Below are 17,133 nucleotides of genomic sequence, written 5' to 3'. Positions count from 1 at the left end.
AACAGGGCTTTGAAGTGGCAACAGGTGTAAAATCTTTTTCTGAATATACCCAAGTTGTTTTTAGAGCCCAACACTAAACTAAGTGGTTACAATAACAATAATAATAATGATAACATGTATAAAATACTACAAAAGAGTAATAAAAATCTGTACCATGTGGGACCTTCCTGCTGTGTATGATGTATTTAAAAATAGTCCATTGTCAAAGTGAATTGACAATTGCATTTCTGCTCTCTGGATAGACTAAAGTGTATTTTATGCTTCACTAAATTAAATCAAAAATAATTGAAAATATTTGTTTATCATTGGTCTGATTATTTCTCTTTTGAAGAGAGCCCACAGCGTCTTTTTTATTGCTTAAGAGCTGAAAAGTTGTTAACGTGCCACACCAGGCATTTTTTTTAATCAATCAATAACAAAAGAACAAGGAATGATCAGAATTTCAGTGAAAGTAATACTCATTGTGAACCCTATCCATTTTCTGACACTGATCTGGGTTATAGGGTCACAGTATAGTAGTGTCCTTATCAGTCACCTCTGCCAGTTCTTCCTAGGAAGACACCAAGGTAATCTCTCAAGAGTGTCCTGAGGTTGGCTCTGGGTCTCCTCCTAATATGGACAAACCCAAAACACCAAGATGCCAAGGACAGCCTCCTTGTCAGGTGCCTGAACCATCTCATTTGCCGCTCATCTATGTGAAGGGCTCTACTCTACCTTACCATGGTGCTGGGTCACGGGATATGTAGGGGAGTGCGGGTGGGGTCTCCATGCCCAAGTGGTCCCAGAAGCTTTGTTGTCATGAGTTATTTGCCCCTAGTAGGACCTCCCTAGACAAACTTATCCTAGGTGAGGGACCAGATTAAGTGTGATTCAGAAAACCCCACTAAAGAAAAGGAATTCAGTGAAGCCATTTGCCCTGCCCAGGATTCCGGGGCCCCACGCAGGAATCAGGCCTATAAGAGGACCTTTGGTGGGCCCAGCCCGAAAGAGCCACATGAACCCACCCTTCTATGAGCCTTCCATCCAGAGGAGCCACTGGGGTTCAGTGCAAAGTGGACGCCACTCAGGGAGAGGTCCTGGCAGTTTAATCTTGTTGCCATAACTAGCTACAGGGACATTATAAAATCTTTTCCCTCTAAAAATCACATTAATTCAAGTCAGTTTTACCACAAGTTTAATCTCAAATAATCTCATAAAGTAACCAGCAATAGCACATCATACCAAATAAGGCAGCATGGTTAAGCTAATTTTTAATAACCATAACTTACAATTACATGCAAAAAGTGGATTCCTGTTATCTGTCTTTCTTAAACAATGTTTAAAATGGATAAGTGGAGGTGGTGTATTTTTGTACTCAGTCAGTAGGCCCTCACTATCATGCACCTGAAAGTAGGTTAAGCAAATGTAGCACCAATTACAAAGAGCTTGAGAGTCAAAAGAGGCCATGCAACAGCAGATAAAGAGAATGTTAATCTTTTCTGTTGTGTTTGGTTTACTGACAGACAAATCAAAAAAATCACAACATGCAACAAATCAAGAGGGACCTTTATACTACCACCTGCTACAACCAGCAACCTGGTGCCCCTTACAGATGTCATAAACACAGGGCGGCTCTGACTGTGGGAGGCAGGAAATCAGGTTGAGCCATCACACCCCAAAGCCACAGCAGAAGCTGTCAGATCACAAAACAGATACATCTCTCTGCCACCGGCAGCCAGGAGACATCAACTTAATCCTCTCTCACACACACTACTGACACCATGCTGTAAATAAAACACAAGCTGACATAACCACTATGACTTCACCAAATTGAGGGTAGAGATTAAAACTGGGCCATCCCCTAGTACACCCAAAGGAGAGTAAGAGCACAAGGCCGTAATAATTATTATTATAAACTTTTTATATATAATTACACAGTGCCTGCTAAATATTTGGAGACAGATTCTCAGGAGAACAAACAGAAATGGTTGTGAAGGAATTTTAAAGAGATTTCTCAGCTGACTGTAATCATACCAAACCAGACTTCATTATAAGAGTCAAGACGGTCATTAAAACAAGCGAGCATCTTTCTGACGGCTGTCACCATCACAGCTCAGCTCTGGCACTGACAGGCCTCTCCGGATGAACAAATAAACAAAACGTTAATGTAAAACTGGAAGCTGTGTCCATTTCCCACAAGCCGGGCCTAAATCTTAGGCAAGTACCATTAGCTCCGTTACATATAATAAAGCCACAGGAAGCTGCACTGCTTTGCGACGCTGCATTGACGGACTTGGGCACTTGCTAGCATTAACTAGCTGGCACCGTGCAATAACTGCACCTTGCTAGTCAACAACCAAAGCTGAACAAAGCCGGTAACCGGTGTTGAGATACGGTGATAAAGCTTTACTGTACCTAATAGTACCTCTTTATTTAACATTATCATGTACCACCACTTTTACTGGAACATGCCAGTTATATCTGATAATCAGTGGTGTGGCGTCAACTCCCCCCGTTAGCTTTGACAACCGGCTTCGGGAGCTAACGTTAGCACAGTTAGCTAGGTAATTGTCCCCTCCCCTCCCAGCTCCCTCCAAACGAAACCATCATCCCCACGTCCAACCTCTGCTATTAATCACTAATTAAACATCAGTATGTGCTACAGTCACAGGGGAAAATTATGCATGAAAACACAAGTAATTTCTGCGTTACCCACGTCAAAGGATACTGGGGTGGCTGAACAGCGCCGGGCTGAGGAGCAGTTGGGGCTCCCGGCGGCAGAGACACGGAGGTCAGGGTAGCCCGCAGTTGGCTCGACGGAGAGGGGCCACTTCCAGGTCCGCTAACTGCGACAGCGGCGGGTTTGGGGACCACTTTCGGTGGCAAACTCATCGCAAAAAAATCAATAACAAATAAAAACAATATCTTAATAAATACTGATGCAAACAGCGCCTAGCCTGCATACATAGAGCAAGCGTTGCGGATTCTTGAAGCAGGCCCCAAAATCCCTTTAACGAATTGGGATAACGAAGCTCGAATAGCAACACAAACGTCTTTTTTCATGGAAAGTCGCTGTTAGGATCAGCGGTGCTATTCATGGGGACGGTGGGAGGTTTAGCCTCCCTCACCCGTCCGGAACCTCTGCGGATCCGGCTCGGTTCGTTTCTGTTTAAAAAAAAAAAACAATCGCCGCGATCTTCAACCTCCCTCGGCGATCTACCTTTTCTTCTCGGCAAGTGTGTTTTCTATCATTTTTTTCGCACATAGATGAGAGACTTCGCCAACATGGCGTTGCGGCCGCTTCCAGCAGTCCGGGCAGGACAGATGATTCGGCAATCCTCGGCCAGTTACGGAATCGCTCGGGTAATCAACTAACCTTCAACCAAAACACGAAAACGGCGTGGCTGACGCTCCCCAAATGTGTTCCAAATCAGTTTTTCACTATTTTAAAATCCAGTTTGAAATTAGAATTAATAACGGTCGCATCACGACTGTAACTGCTAACTGTAACAAACCCGGCTCCTTTTATTACTACTAAAATAAATTAATGAGATTGCACAGGTGTTTATAGTAAATTAGGTTTCTGTATGGACAAAAATAATCATCTTACGTATTCGGCTATTGAAGTACCAGCGCTGTGCGTTAACAATTGTGTGTTATCACTGCCATCTACCGTTCTCGCGTTTGAGTCGCAAGGCATTTCCCTTAGATCAAGGATGCCCAACTAATTTACTTCATAAGTCACATCCCAATGTGATCTCAAGTAGGCAAGACCAGTGAAATTAATCATGAATTAAAAGATCCCAATTCATTGTTCCTAATTCACCCCTTTTAAGTGCACGAATATCAAACAAATCTGGGACTAAATGCAACCCAAATCGACCAAACTTGTGCATTATGACCTGGGAATACCAGCATTACAACACAGCACTGATTTTTTTCTTCTTTTATTAAAAGTGAGCCAGTGAAAGACCCTTTACCCCCACTTAAAAATCTGAGACATAAGGAAAACAATTTGAGATTATTGCCTTCCCTATTCAATGTATTCATTTACAAAACAGATGCCCAAGATCTTTTAAGATAGTCCAAGGAGGAATCTACATTTTGCATCACCTTAAAAGGAATAGCAGTACATTTTATTGAAAAATTTCAGTAGTTAATGACTTGAGTGCAGTACCTTAAGTTGGGAGGTGGTGAAAACAATAAAATTAGAGGACTTAAGAAAAATTGATATATGCAGCAGCTGTACATCCATTCATCCTCTAGTACCCTGCACGCATAGGCAGGGTAATAACCATGAAGGAGCCAGAACATTTAGAAAAAACAAAAACCTCAAGCTGTGAGCCAATTTCCACCCTCATACTGTTGCTAGTTTGTCTAATCATATTTTGTACTTCTGACAAATCAAAACCGGTCTACATGAAATGTTCTGAATGCACAAAGGTTTTGAACATGTCTGAGCCATTTAAAAATCTGATTTATGATCAGGCAACATATTCATTTACACCTATAACCTACTACTGTAAAAGACAAAGTAACCCAATATCAGAAATTCAGATTACACCTGAATCAAGGCAAACTGAAGATAACAGAAAGCCAGATCATCAAGTTTAGTCAAGAGGGATAATGAACAACAACTTGAGGATTGTATTGCTAAAGAAAAAACAAAACACCCACCAAAGTGGAAGAACCTTACAGCATTAACTTCTAGTCTATGAATTTGGCAGGTGTCACCTGTGCCCAACTCTTTTCATAGATATTTCAATGAAACTGATGCAGAAAACATTTTGCAAAAAGTCAAATGACACCCAAAATTAGCCCAGGGAAGACCACTGGACCCAAACAAAACGTATGCAGAATCTGAGCCTCTGGTCACCGTGTGTCAGGTCAGAATCTTGCCTGTGAATTAAAGTGATGCATGAATCAAATAAACTGAACAAGGGAAATGTTTCTAGTTTGGTTTTAATGTACAAAATTTGTGACAAAATGTATAAATGGGTATGGCACATTGTGGCTCTGCTTACTCAAGTTCTGAATGACACTGACCAAACTGTACACATTTTTGGAATATTAAGTGTTAAAAGGCAAACACTTGCATCATTAAAACAGTATTTTTTTTACCCCTTAACGGCTTTAAAAAAAAAAACAAAACAGTGTTAACTGCACTTTCCTCAGGTTAAAAAAAAAAAAAAAAAAAAAAAAAATATTTAAATTCCTGGTTCACTTGTATAAAAGAACAAAAACTTTAAATATAACATTCAATAAAAGCAGCAGATAAAAGCTCAGTGGAAAGTAACAAAAAGTCCCATTAATCTGCTCATTTGAAAATATGAAGCCAGAAGAGTGGTTCCTCCATCGTAACTATCAGGTGGTTTTTCAAAGCGTTCAAACAAACCAAAAACAAAATAAAGCGACATTAAATCTCAATTTCGGGGAATGCAGTTTGCTAAAACAGTCTTTGCATAGAAGTAGTGAAGATTGCAATCCTTCCAACACAGCAGCCACATTTTGTCCCGATAAACAGCCTGATAAGCACTAAGTAGCAAAAGGGGACTTTCAGTGATACCTGCATCCCAGTCTCATGAGGCTTTGTTGGCATCTTAAACAACCCCCACCCCCAGTGTCAGTTTCACTCCTGTTAAACTCCGTGATCAACGAGGCATCACCAAAGCTCACACTTGTGATTTGGGTTCATGGGAGTATCTGCTTTGCATCCAAAGTGCTTAGAGAATTCACGTGAATTTGACACTGTGCCGATGACCCTGAATCTCGGAGGACTGTGAGGATCTGTCATAACGCCCTCATGCGAGCTCTCAGGTGTCTTGACAGAGCACCATACCTGTGAGAGGAACAGAGATGAGACAAGGATGAGTTATTTGTCTACCTAATCCTTCAGAGTTACTCAAAAAGCTGTTGAGAATAATTTGCTTTGGTGCAAATTACCATGACAACAGGTACATTTGAGAGGCAACAACAAGACAAGCCCAAAAAGTTTGATTTGTCTCCCACTTTGATTTTTGGAGTGATTTTCAGTTCCACAGACTAGTATGTACTTTCCAACTTTCATATTTTATTCATCAAGATCCAGTGTGTGATTTAAGTGTTCCTTTAATTTTTGAGCAGCATATCTTGAGAGACTTTAAGATCAAAATCTCTCTATTCAAACCTGTCCCCTCCACCACCCATCTTATAGCAGTGTTTTAGCATTGGTGTTTATTACAGAGTTTTACACTACAAAGCTTATAATAGGTCTTGTTGTCTTCCTACAGCCATGGTTTTGCATACAAGCATACAATCGAGATCTGTGACATACCAGCTTTCTTAGAGCCTGTCAGAAACAAACAGGAACAAGTGTGGCAAACTTGTGTATCCTTTGAGTGTGGTAAATGCAACGCTGAGAACCAAGCCAAGATGGTAACCACAAATTGTTATTCTGAACAGTTTACAGCTCAAAGCACACCCCCAGATGTGTATTAAGGCTTTAAAGCAGAAGCAGTGTTGGTTGGTACAAACCTGGGCAAACCCCACAAAAAACAGCTGATGGTTCGTCATTCCCAGCGCTGGCAGCGTGGCCTCCTCACCGTTCTTTTTAATCCAGTTTAAATAAGCCTTCAAAACAAAAAGAAGCACCTCAATTTACTTCTAGGGCATCACTTTTGCTTCTATAGCATTTGGTCATCTGCCTCACAGCTTATGACCTTTCATTACATGGAAAGAATGTGTGCATGTGAAGTAGTAACTAGAGGCTGACAAGGCCACTCATAGCCACCTGTTGCATTTCCAGGCTTCACTGTAAACTAGACAACCTTTTTCCAATACAGATTAATGATATGACCCACAGCAGGCCTGAGAGATAAACTGCTACAGGGGCTTAATGGCAAATCTGTGCACTGCTCGTCTGACCTTGTAAGCATGCAATGTGTCAAAACTTGGTTATAACCCAAATACAGTCTTATACCAGCATTGCTCACAGAAAGCCCCTTTCTGCACATTTAAATATTTCATGAGGTTTCAAGGTGAGCCGTGCTTCTTATCTGACAGACGTTGTAAGCAGCCTTGAGTCCACCGTTGTCAGCGATGTTTTCTCCCAGCGTTTGTCTTCCATTCAGAGACTCTTGGTTGATGCTGTAATTGCCATACTGCTCCACCATGCACTGGGTCTGCGTCTTGAAAGCTTCAACAGAAGAGTTCTTCCACCAAGGGCGTAGGTTTCCATCTTTATCATACTCCCTGCCTTTGAATACAAATATTATTAGTTTTGGTCAAGTTTAAGTCACTCTGAAAATACAAATTAAGATTTTTTTACCTTGGTCATCAAATGCGTGAGTCAGCTCATGGCCCATGACAACTCCAATTCCACCAAAATTGAGAGCTCTACACAATAAAGAAAATTTAGAGGGTTGTTAAACAGATTTGCTGAGTTTTAAGTCAGACAATGATTTAAAGCCAAAACTGACATCTTTTGATCGCCTATGATATCATCACCCATGATGACTCAGACCTCAGAGGCTTAAATAGTGTAGGTGCTGGTCTCAAGTGTGAGAAAGTCATTTGTATTTCACGTTAATCTAAGTGGCTACTGGCTTCAAGTGAACACAAAGACTAAGAAGGTGGAAAATTGTGTTTGGGTGGAACAGCTGTTAGCACTGTTGCCTCAAAGCAGCAGCTCTGGATTTGAATCTCAGTAGTATATGAATGTGAGTAAATGTGACGGTCAGTTTGTCAGCCAAATATAAATGCCTTTCACAGCAGAATAAAGAGTGTTAATTACTTTATTTAGCAAACTCCAACAACACATGGAGGACATACTTAGGCCAAGAGCGACTGTAGAATGGAACTTGCAGGATTCCTGCAGGCAGAACCATCTCATTTTTTGTTGGGTTGTAATAGGCATTTACTGTTGGAGGGGTCATGCTCCACCTGCAAAACAAGGTACAAGAATGCACCTCATGAGATCAACATCAAGTTCCTGTTCCTACACAGACTTCAGATCAGTTTGAAACTAATGGGAACCTTTATCTAACCCCTCCTCCATAGCTCAATTAGAGACAAAGTTTGGTTCTGCTACGTCAGTATAATGCACACACGCCAATAGAAATTCACTCCCATAACAGTGTGCTACCTCCCCTGTGAGAAGGATGGTGGGAAAGAGGGTTAAAACTGAGGAACTCACTGGTTTCGGTTGGGAGGTTTCCTCAGCTGGTCTGCAGTCACTCTGCCTGAGAAGTTGTAGTACTGCATAACATTCTGGAAGTAAAGGCCTGACACCACAGCAAACTGAAAGAGGAATCAAAGTAACAGAAAATAAAATTCAGCATTTTAATCAGGCAAAAGAGACCATGACAAACAAAAGTGAGAAGTTAGGCCCTGTAATCCACTTTTGCATTTACCTACATCATTGAACACTTTATCCAGTTTCGTGCCATTCATGATGAATTCAGGATACCCGACCATGTTGTATATTGCATCTGCCTGTGAAAGACGACAATTTGTAAGAGACATATTTTCACAGCAGATGGCAGTGCTGCATTTCTCTGCCACTTCTACACAGAAAACAGTTCATGCACAGATGTCACCATAAAGCACCAGGGGGATGCTTTATACCCACTTTTTCTTTTGCTGCCTTTTTTGTTTCTGTGTCCATCCAGCTCACATACTTCAATCCATCCTCAAATGCCTGCTTAATTTCTGTAACCATTTTCTCAGCCTGAAGCACAGGAAGACAAAGAGACGTCAATCGATCTCTCGCAGATGCTATTTTGAAGGAAGAACCTTGAAACACTTACAATGGCTTTGCTGTCCTCAGCAAAGGTGGCTTTGACAAACATCGCGCCAAGAGCAAAGCCCAAGGCACTGTCTGTGTCGCTGACGCACAGCTTCCAGCGTGGAGTGCAGCTCTGCAAAAAACCCAAGACGCGTTAAAGAAAACGATGCACCCTTCACTGGTTGTTAGGTGTCATTTGCCTTGTGCAGTGTTTTTTTAGGCTGCCATATTTTTCTTGCTTCAGATTAGTTACCACCTCCTAGATTTCCCAGATTACACATGACTAATCCTCATAAGTTTTAACTTGCTGCATTTAAATTGCCTAGAACCCCGACTATGATAAACAGATCTACATGGCTAGAAATAAATTCACCAATTTTGAAGTGGAGGTCTGCATCCTGCTTATTGCATTCCTGCTGTTAGAATATATAATTAAGGTGTAACACTACTATTTTTTTGAACAATTTTATGAAGGATGCCAAGACCTCTGATAGAAAGTGAACCATATACTTGATAAATTGCTTTGTCTATGACCTTCGAGCTGTTATTTTAAGCAAATTTTAAATGCCATCTCTCTAGGCTCAGCGATTGTATATAGCTCACAGCACTCTACATGCCACACCCAATTTTTGATGCTGCCCTGAGTCACAACACACTGATACCAGAAACTCTTTCATTTGTTAAGTAGTTACATTTGTCATTTTCCCCTAAATCTAAAATGCACTTTAAAACAAACCTCAGTTATTCAAATTAAATTTTGCAATTACAAAATTAATTTCTCATAACTGTTTTTAAAGGTTTTCCTTGTATTTGCAAAGTCTAATTTTGCTACCTCTAGATTAACATAAGTTTATCTTCAGGTGAAAATGACAGAGCTGTAGGCAAAAAAAAAAAAAAAAAAAAAAAAAAAAAGACGCAAGCGTTCAGAGCAAGAAAACGTTAGAATCCGCTCGGCATACAGATGGAAAATGAGATGTGGAACAGAAACAAAGACGCACGCAGAGTATTGGTTTGTTATTTCAGCTTGACCCCAGTGGGTAACGAGACAGGGAACAGATCTTCCTCCAATAAGGGATGAAGTCACTGGAGTATTCACAGTCAAACAGGAAGCACAACTTTAGAGATTGAGCTGACCTTCCATAAAGTTTTATTTGTTTGAAAAATAAAAAAATAAAATCTGTAGCATCATTGTGTTTCGTAGAGCAAATCATTTGGGTTTTATTTACTGTAAAAATAACTCCATATTAACCTTTGCTCTCTAGAAAGTTGAAACTGCTCTTTGTATGTCAGCCATTTTTTCCTCTATTATAGGAAAGTAGTGTGAATACTTTGCATTCACAAGACTGCAGATTATCTGTACTCTTTCTGGGGAGGTGTGACGTCATTTACTGCCACTGTATTTATGTAGCAGCCAACTCAAGACCTGGACAGTTTAACTCCGCTCTCTACAAAGTTCAACATAATGAGTCAGGTGAGCAAACTTGCTGTCATTTTTGTGAATGCACCCTTTGATCTGAATTTAAATGTCACAAGACTGTATGCTTACATTATGTCACTGAGCAAACTCTTAAAGCAGGAATTACTCAACAAGCTGTCATTTCTGAATCAACCCAGAAACTTTCAAATGCAAGTAAAAACAAAGAAGGATGCAGTTTGGAGTTGGAGTGTTTTCAGAGCAGGAAACTGCAGATTCCCGTTACTGTGTCTGCATTTTATGAAGTGAACACTTTACATATTCATTTTATTCTTACTTCTGCCCCTAGCTGTTACTGCCACTCGTTTCTAAGAAGGTACATATTTAAGCCATCTATAATGCAAGTTTGAGCCTTCTGCTATTAGACACCTCTCCAGCTTTGATTCTGAAGACAGACACCCTCTCTACTTTAAGATTAGATGCAAGGCTGTTTGATAAAGCTTACAGTTAGGGCTGGATCAGGTGACCTCAAACCATCTCCTAGTTATGCTGCTATAGGCTCACCACTGAGACACTTCCCCTTATGCACTAAAGAGACCCCCCCATGCCTTTAACGTTTGTCTTCCTCTCCTGTAGTCTGGTGGCTGTTTAAGTTCTTCCTCCCCACTGCTGCCAAATAGTTTCACATATAAGGGCAGTCTAATTGCTAGAATTTGTAGAGTCTTTACAATATAAACTGCCTTCTGATTACTGATGTGAACTTAATTTACTTAGGATCACAAAAGGATAGAACCCATCCCTACAGAAGCAGTATTATAGAAATAAATACAAATTGATCTGGCAAAGATTTAACATTAACACCAGTTAAAGCTGGTTTGACATGTTTTTATATCCAATTTAACTGCCAGTGCCCAGATGCATTCCAATATGCCCATCGAGTGTTGAGATAACCAGGAAGACATTGATTATAGTGACAAGGCCTAAGGCTTCATCCCTTACCTTCTTGGTTCCATACATGACCTCAAGGAAACGCTGCTCTGCATCCTGGAACTTTTGGTCCAAAATTGAGGCCATCTTTCTCACTACTTTCATCATCATGTAGTTGTTGAGAAGGCTTACAAAAGATAAAAATATCTGTTAATTGAAGAAGGGGCAATTCACAATAAATCCAAGCAGTTGGTCTTATCATGTAAATGTACAAGAGTTATTGTAGACTGTTGATCTCCTCTGCTCCATTTTATTTATTTGACTGCATAATAAATCTAGGGGAACAGATATTTACATAGCTGTGTTCACAACGTTATGCAACCTGTCTTTGACACGTTAAAGAAAAAAATGATTAAGAGTTTCTTTGCACCTCACCTTTTATTTGTTTTAGTTATGAGGTCAGACACTTTCTGGAGGTATTCTTTGGCATAAACCACCACTGGCTCTGATCCATTAAGTGACACAGAAGCAAACATTTCTCTGAGGTATGGCATCCAGTCCACTGCTGGAGCTAGAGTCTGCAACACACAAAACAAGCAACTGAGGAATGATGAGAAGAGTCTGGGCTTCTTTACAGTGATCTTAACGTACATTCATGGTCATTCACAGTGCAGCTGACATTTGAAGAAAGTTTAAATACTGCAAACATTTGTTCTTCCCTTTGCCGATACCATCAAAACTGAGGCCTACACTGGAAGTTCAGCATACTTTGCCTATCTGACTTCACTCACCCCAAAATCTTTAAATGGCAGTCACACAAAGGCTCTCAGTAAACCACAGCATTTCCTGATCTAGCTACAAGGTATCACATGCAAACATACAGTGTGCAGCATAAAGCCAGCCACAAACAAAACAAAGACATAACTTAGACATAAGAAACCTATAATATTAGGAAAAACATGAAATGCTTACTCCAAGCTCGAAGCAACAGAATCGCTCTTACTAACCAGTACTGTTGTTACACAAGAGTGCTTGTAGCAATCCACATCTTATGATACGCAACTGGGAAAGACTTTACACAATTGCTAAGACATACTCCAGGGCCTGTTAAGTCTGCAGTAGGAACTGAGACAGCTTTGGAACCCCAGAAACATGCGGTTAAACCTGAAGTTAGAAGAAGAGATCTCTGGAGACACTCACTGTCAGGTCCTTTGCCTCCATCTTATTGTAAATGAGCTCCTCATCTCTTCTCTCCTCCTGAGGGACTGTGATGTTGGCCAGGGTGGTTTCAAAATCTAAAACTTCCTCCATCATGGCCCGAGAACTTTCCTTTGTGCCACCCAGAAGAACTCCCAACTCCACTAGAAAGTTGAGGTATGCTGTCAGATACTATAAAGAAAGGCAGCACATTGAGACAGGGTTGTATGGAGAAAATGTTTGAATGCATTATAAACTTAAATTAGGAAAGAATTCAAACTATGGAACCACATGCTACTATGCAGAGTTTATCCCCCGAGGCCAAAATAGGAATATTATTAAATATTTGACTTCCTTTTGTAACAAGGCAACGAGGCTCAGGGTGTGTTTAAATTACTGTGCACCCTTGCATGCAAACTGTCATAACTAAAACCAGTCTAACACTGTAGACAATACCTTTTCATTTGCAGTTTTGTTGAGGTAGTAATCACGTGAAGGTAGTCCCAGGCTGGTCTGATCCACCTAGTGTTAAGAGAAACAGCCTATGACTCGGTTCGGCCTCTGTATAAGCTCAAAATCAGCCCTTTTGTTTTCATTTGGCAAGTTTCTGCATTAGCCTGGCAACTCCAGCATGTAGGCTAATGCAGAAACTTGCCAGAGATCCCACTTTTTCCTTTTTGTCATAGTCTTGTGACACCCTACAAAAGGAATGAATTCATTTGAAAGCAGATAGACCAATACTGTAGCAATAACAAAGGAATCGGTCCAAGAATAATAGATAAAACCTGTCCTCGAGGAAGCTGTTAAACCTTTAACTTCTGTTCTTCTCACCTGGATGATGTTAGTACTGGAGTTTTTGGAGTCTGTGCTGACAAACACAGTGAAGAAAGGAAAAGTACGCAAGTTGACAGACACGGTTCGCAGAACTTTTTGGAAGTTGTCCTTGTCCCAAGGTTCAGTAAGACCCCATCCTCCGATCTGGAACAGACAGGAATTAAGCACACTTTCAGAAACTAATGGAGCCAAGAAAATCAATTTTATTAAAATCAATAAAAATGATTTCTTTTAAAGTTGAATAACCATACCTGGTCAATTAGTTGTTGGAGTGGCTTAGCTCCCAGTTCCTCAATCTTGGTCTCATTCATGCAGGCCTCATAATATCGCTGGGCCTTTTCTTCAGCATCACTTAAACCTTTCATTGTTGTGTTTTCTGCCCAAATACAATGAAATCACACCAGTGGAAAAAACAAGCTAAAAATATGGGGGTAAAAAAAAAACTAAAAACACTGAACTGCATTCAAATAAAGGATCTTTACCTAATAACTGCTTCATTACAAGCATGTTGTGTTCCCACAGGTTGCTGAAAGAACCCCAGCGGGACTTGCCCTCATATAGTGGGTTGTTTTTTATCCAGCCCCCACAAGCAAAGTTATAGAAGTCCTGGCAGGGATCTACGGATCGGTCCATTGCTCCCAGAACCGCACTGGCCACAGTAATGCATGGCTCTGTTAGGCACAAGCCTGGGTGTGCTGTTGCACAAAAAAAGCAAAAAACTGTTTTAAAGCATATTAAATTCATGGATAATTCACTTTCAGCATTATCAGCTAGTGGGAAACAACCAAAATGGATAATCTGAAAATAATTCATTGTGGGATCAGAAAACCAGGGTTTTCTGACCATCTGGAATCCATCATCTTAGAAGAACAAATATACAACCTGAAGGGACTGCGTATTGCAATATTCTTTAGAAATAGTAGTGATACGTGGCAGGTCTTTGAGGAAGTGGCATGTTCCACTAATAAATAATTATTAATCAAAGTGTCTGATTAATAGATGAATATATTAAACAGAAAAGGGCAGAAGACTGAGGATTACTTCAGCAATCATTTCATTATTTCAGGAGTCAAGTACAGTTTTTATACAAACACCACAAACATGTCTTTTGAGCTGTTTTAACATCCAAATCTAAGATGACACTTTCCCATACAGTATATATGTGTTAGTTCTCTAGAACAATAAAGAGGAACCAAGCAGAGCACTGAGGCTTATAGATTCTCTGTTCTAAACATTAAAGCTGTTGAACAGAAACCTTTTAACATTTACAGAAGTGTAAGCAGTGAATACCTCTACTACAAAACTTCCTGTAAGACCTTCAGCTTGTCCATATAAGGTATGAGACAGAGACTGAGACATATGTGCTGTGATGATGTTAGTACCCTTAGGAGGTTTCATCCTTGTTCCTTTTGTTATTTCAAAGTGTGATCTGACTTGTGGTGCTGAATTGGAGGAAGTGGCATTACGTTTCCCATGGTAAATTTAAGGAAGCTACCATTGATGAGACGCCACCAGGATGTCAATACAATTCCATAAACTCCTTTTTCCATAATGAACAAGGTCAAGAGAGAGAGCTAGGGTTGTTTTTAAGCATCTAACAATCACATTTCTACTTCAGACTTTTCTTCCTCATCTCTCACATACAAGAAACTAATCCCCACTAGCCAAAAATAATAAAATGAATAATTCGACAACACTGTGCAAGACTTTTCTCTTTCACTAGCTATATTAGCACTTTTGTGAAGGAATATTAGGACCACAATAATATACATTTAGGATTTTTGTAAAAATTTAGCATGGGATTCTACCTCAGTTGGCAATTTTACTTTATTACAAAACAAATTATAATTATATTTATTTATTTATTTTTAAAAACTCATTGAATTGCATTATTGAAAATTCTCCTATAAACCATCTTTCATTATAGCAAAGTTGATTTCCACTCTTGAGGTAAGATATCAGTACTGCCCATGTCTGGAGCTGGAACTACACTGAACAAAAATCTAAATGCAACATTTGTCTTTGCTCCCATTTTTTATTGAGCTGAACTCAAACATCTGTGTATGTAGAAACATTTTCAGCAGACCCATGATTCTCAAATATTGTTCTCAAATCTTTATAAATCTGTGTTACCAAGATAATCCATCCCAGGTGTGGCATATCAAGGGACTGATTAGACAGCATGAATAATGTACAGGTGTACCTTAGACTGCCCACAATAAAAGGCCACTCTGAAATGTGCAGTTTTGCTTTATGGGGGGGCAGAAAACCAGTCAGTATCTGGTGTGGCCACCATGTGCCTCACGCAGGGCAACACATCTGTTGCATTGAGTTGATCAGGTTGTTGATCGTGGCCTGTGGAATGTTGGTCCACTTCTCTTCAATAGCTGTGCAAAGTTGCTGAATATTGGGAGGAACTGGAACACTGTCGTATACGCCGATCCAGAGCATCCCAAACATGCTCAATGGGTGACATGTCTGGTGAATATGCTGGCCATGCAAGAACTGGGATGTTTTCAGCTTCCAGGAACTGTGTACGGATCCTTGCAATATGGGGCCGTGCATTATCATGCTGCAACATGAGGCGATAGTCGTGGACGAATGGCACAACAATGGGCCTAGGGATCTCGTCACGGTACCTCTGTGCATTCAAAATGCCAGCAATAAAATGCACCTGTGTTTGTTGTCCATAACATACGCCTGCCCATACCAGAACCCCACCGCCACCATGGGCCACAACGTTGACATCAGCAAACTGCTCACCCAGACGACGCCACACACGCTGTCTGCCATCTGCCCTAAACAGTGAAAACCAGGACTCATCTGTGACCAGAACGCCTTTCCAACGTGCCAAACGCCATCGAATGTGAGTGTTTGCATACTCTAGTTGGTGACAACGAACTGCAGTCAGGTCCAGACCCCGATGAGGATGACGAGCATGCAGATGAGCTTCCCTGAGACAGTTTGTGCAGAAATTCTTTGGTTATGCAAACCAATTGTTGCTGCAGCTGTCTGGGTAGCTGGTCTCAGACGATCCTCTAGGTCAGCGGTTCCCAAATATTTTTGTTCAGTGTATTTAGTTAACTTTGCTATACCAAAGTCTTTCCAGAAACAAATTTCACCACTTGGCTTTTGCTCTGGGCTTGGGAAATACCCCCAAGCAAACACTTAGGGCTTTATTTGAAGTGTTATTAACATTAAAAAAAAAAAAAAGTTTATGTTAATAACACTTCAAATAAAACCCTAAGTGTTTGCTTGAAGCTTAAAGTTTACAGACTTAGTTTTAATATAATTTCAAGTTTACTTGCCCACTCTTCATTTGGACCATTATAGAATTCTGTCATATTTACTTTTTTACAACATTGAGTGCCATGCCTCTCTCTTCTATAAGGTCTCTGGCTTAGACTTGAAGAAACTTAATCCAGACATTCTAGTAAGAATCTAATAAGTCTAGTAAGAACAAACTTTGCACAACTCCCTATTTAATAACCCCTCGCAAATTGTAGTCTTACAGTCTTTCCTTGTGCAGAACAATGAAAAAAGTGCAGTAAGTAAGCTTTTTGCTATAGTTTCACATTTAGAAGTACAAATATAACCTTTAAACCCTGGAGGCAGGGAAATTCAAAACAAAGCCTGGTGCCTTTTTTTTTTTTTTTTTTTTTTTTTTTTTTTTTTAAAAAGAGTCATGTCTCTTTGATTAAGCAATGAGGCCAACTGGTACTACTGTAATTAAAATGGGTGTAGCATTCTTGTGCCTTTTCCATTTCATGTTTTGCAGAGGTGACTTTTCAAAACACTTAGGACAGCAGTGGTCAGCATTGTCACTTTAAAGCAAGAATATTCTGGGTTTGGGCCTTCTCTATGGAGTTTGCATGTCTTCCCAGTGTCTGTTTTTTGGCAGACACTCCAGCTTCTTCCCACAATTCAGAGGGTTAGGTGATTTTACAGTAAACTGGCTGAAGATGTAAATGTGAGCATGAACAATTGTCCATATGTTAACCCTGTAATAGCCCAAGAC

General features: G+C 40.2%; 2 protein-coding genes across 23 annotated transcripts in view; both read right to left on the bottom strand.

The window, feature by feature from the left end:
- Nucleotides 1-3,414, bottom strand: part of eif4g3a (eukaryotic translation initiation factor 4 gamma, 3a) — a 69,139-nt gene extending 65,725 nt beyond the window's left edge. For 15 of the 19 annotated variants that reach the window (XM_086293227.1, XM_086293231.1, XM_086293232.1 and 12 more), the window contains exon 1: nt 2,696-3,413. In XM_086293227.1, coding sequence (XP_086149353.1) covers nt 2,696-2,871 — 176 coding nt within the window. In that variant the 5' untranslated portion in view covers nt 2,872-3,413. Of the gene's footprint in view, nt 1-2,695 lie in introns of all 19 variants that reach the window. The other 4 variants (XM_086293235.1, XM_086293240.1, XM_086293228.1 and 1 more) reach the window with 2 other exon arrangements.
- A 551-nt stretch (nt 3,415-3,965) lies between these two features.
- ece1 (endothelin converting enzyme 1) overlaps nt 3,966-17,133 on the bottom strand; it is a 31,980-nt gene continuing 18,812 nt past the window's right edge. For all 4 annotated transcript variants that reach the window (XM_086293222.1, XM_086293221.1, XM_086293220.1 and 1 more), the window contains 16 exons: nt 13,598-13,810; nt 13,367-13,491; nt 13,113-13,259; nt 12,738-12,803; nt 12,285-12,473; nt 11,520-11,662; nt 11,157-11,271; nt 8,766-8,876; nt 8,588-8,686; nt 8,374-8,451; nt 8,153-8,256; nt 7,789-7,899; nt 7,286-7,353; nt 7,023-7,213; nt 6,493-6,588; nt 3,966-5,818 (listed from right to left, as the gene is read on the bottom strand). In XM_086293222.1, coding sequence (XP_086149348.1) covers nt 5,642-5,818; nt 6,493-6,588; nt 7,023-7,213; nt 7,286-7,353; nt 7,789-7,899; nt 8,153-8,256; nt 8,374-8,451; nt 8,588-8,686; nt 8,766-8,876; nt 11,157-11,271; nt 11,520-11,662; nt 12,285-12,473; nt 12,738-12,803; nt 13,113-13,259; nt 13,367-13,491; nt 13,598-13,810 — 2,033 coding nt within the window. In that variant the 3' untranslated portion in view covers nt 3,966-5,641. The remainder of the gene's footprint in view (nt 5,819-6,492; nt 6,589-7,022; nt 7,214-7,285; nt 7,354-7,788; nt 7,900-8,152; nt 8,257-8,373; nt 8,452-8,587; nt 8,687-8,765; nt 8,877-11,156; nt 11,272-11,519; nt 11,663-12,284; nt 12,474-12,737; nt 12,804-13,112; nt 13,260-13,366; nt 13,492-13,597; nt 13,811-17,133) is intronic.

This window comes from Aulonocara sp. 'chitande type north' Nkhata Bay, linkage group LG5, assembly GCF_057382095.1.
Source record: "Aulonocara sp. 'chitande type north' Nkhata Bay isolate Kocher_YH1m ecotype deep benthic linkage group LG5, A_spYH_male_GT1.1, whole genome shotgun sequence".
Classification (NCBI taxonomy): Eukaryota; Metazoa; Chordata; class Actinopteri; order Cichliformes; family Cichlidae; genus Aulonocara; species Aulonocara sp. 'chitande type north' Nkhata Bay.
This window is presented reverse-complemented; position numbering and strand designations above follow the sequence as displayed.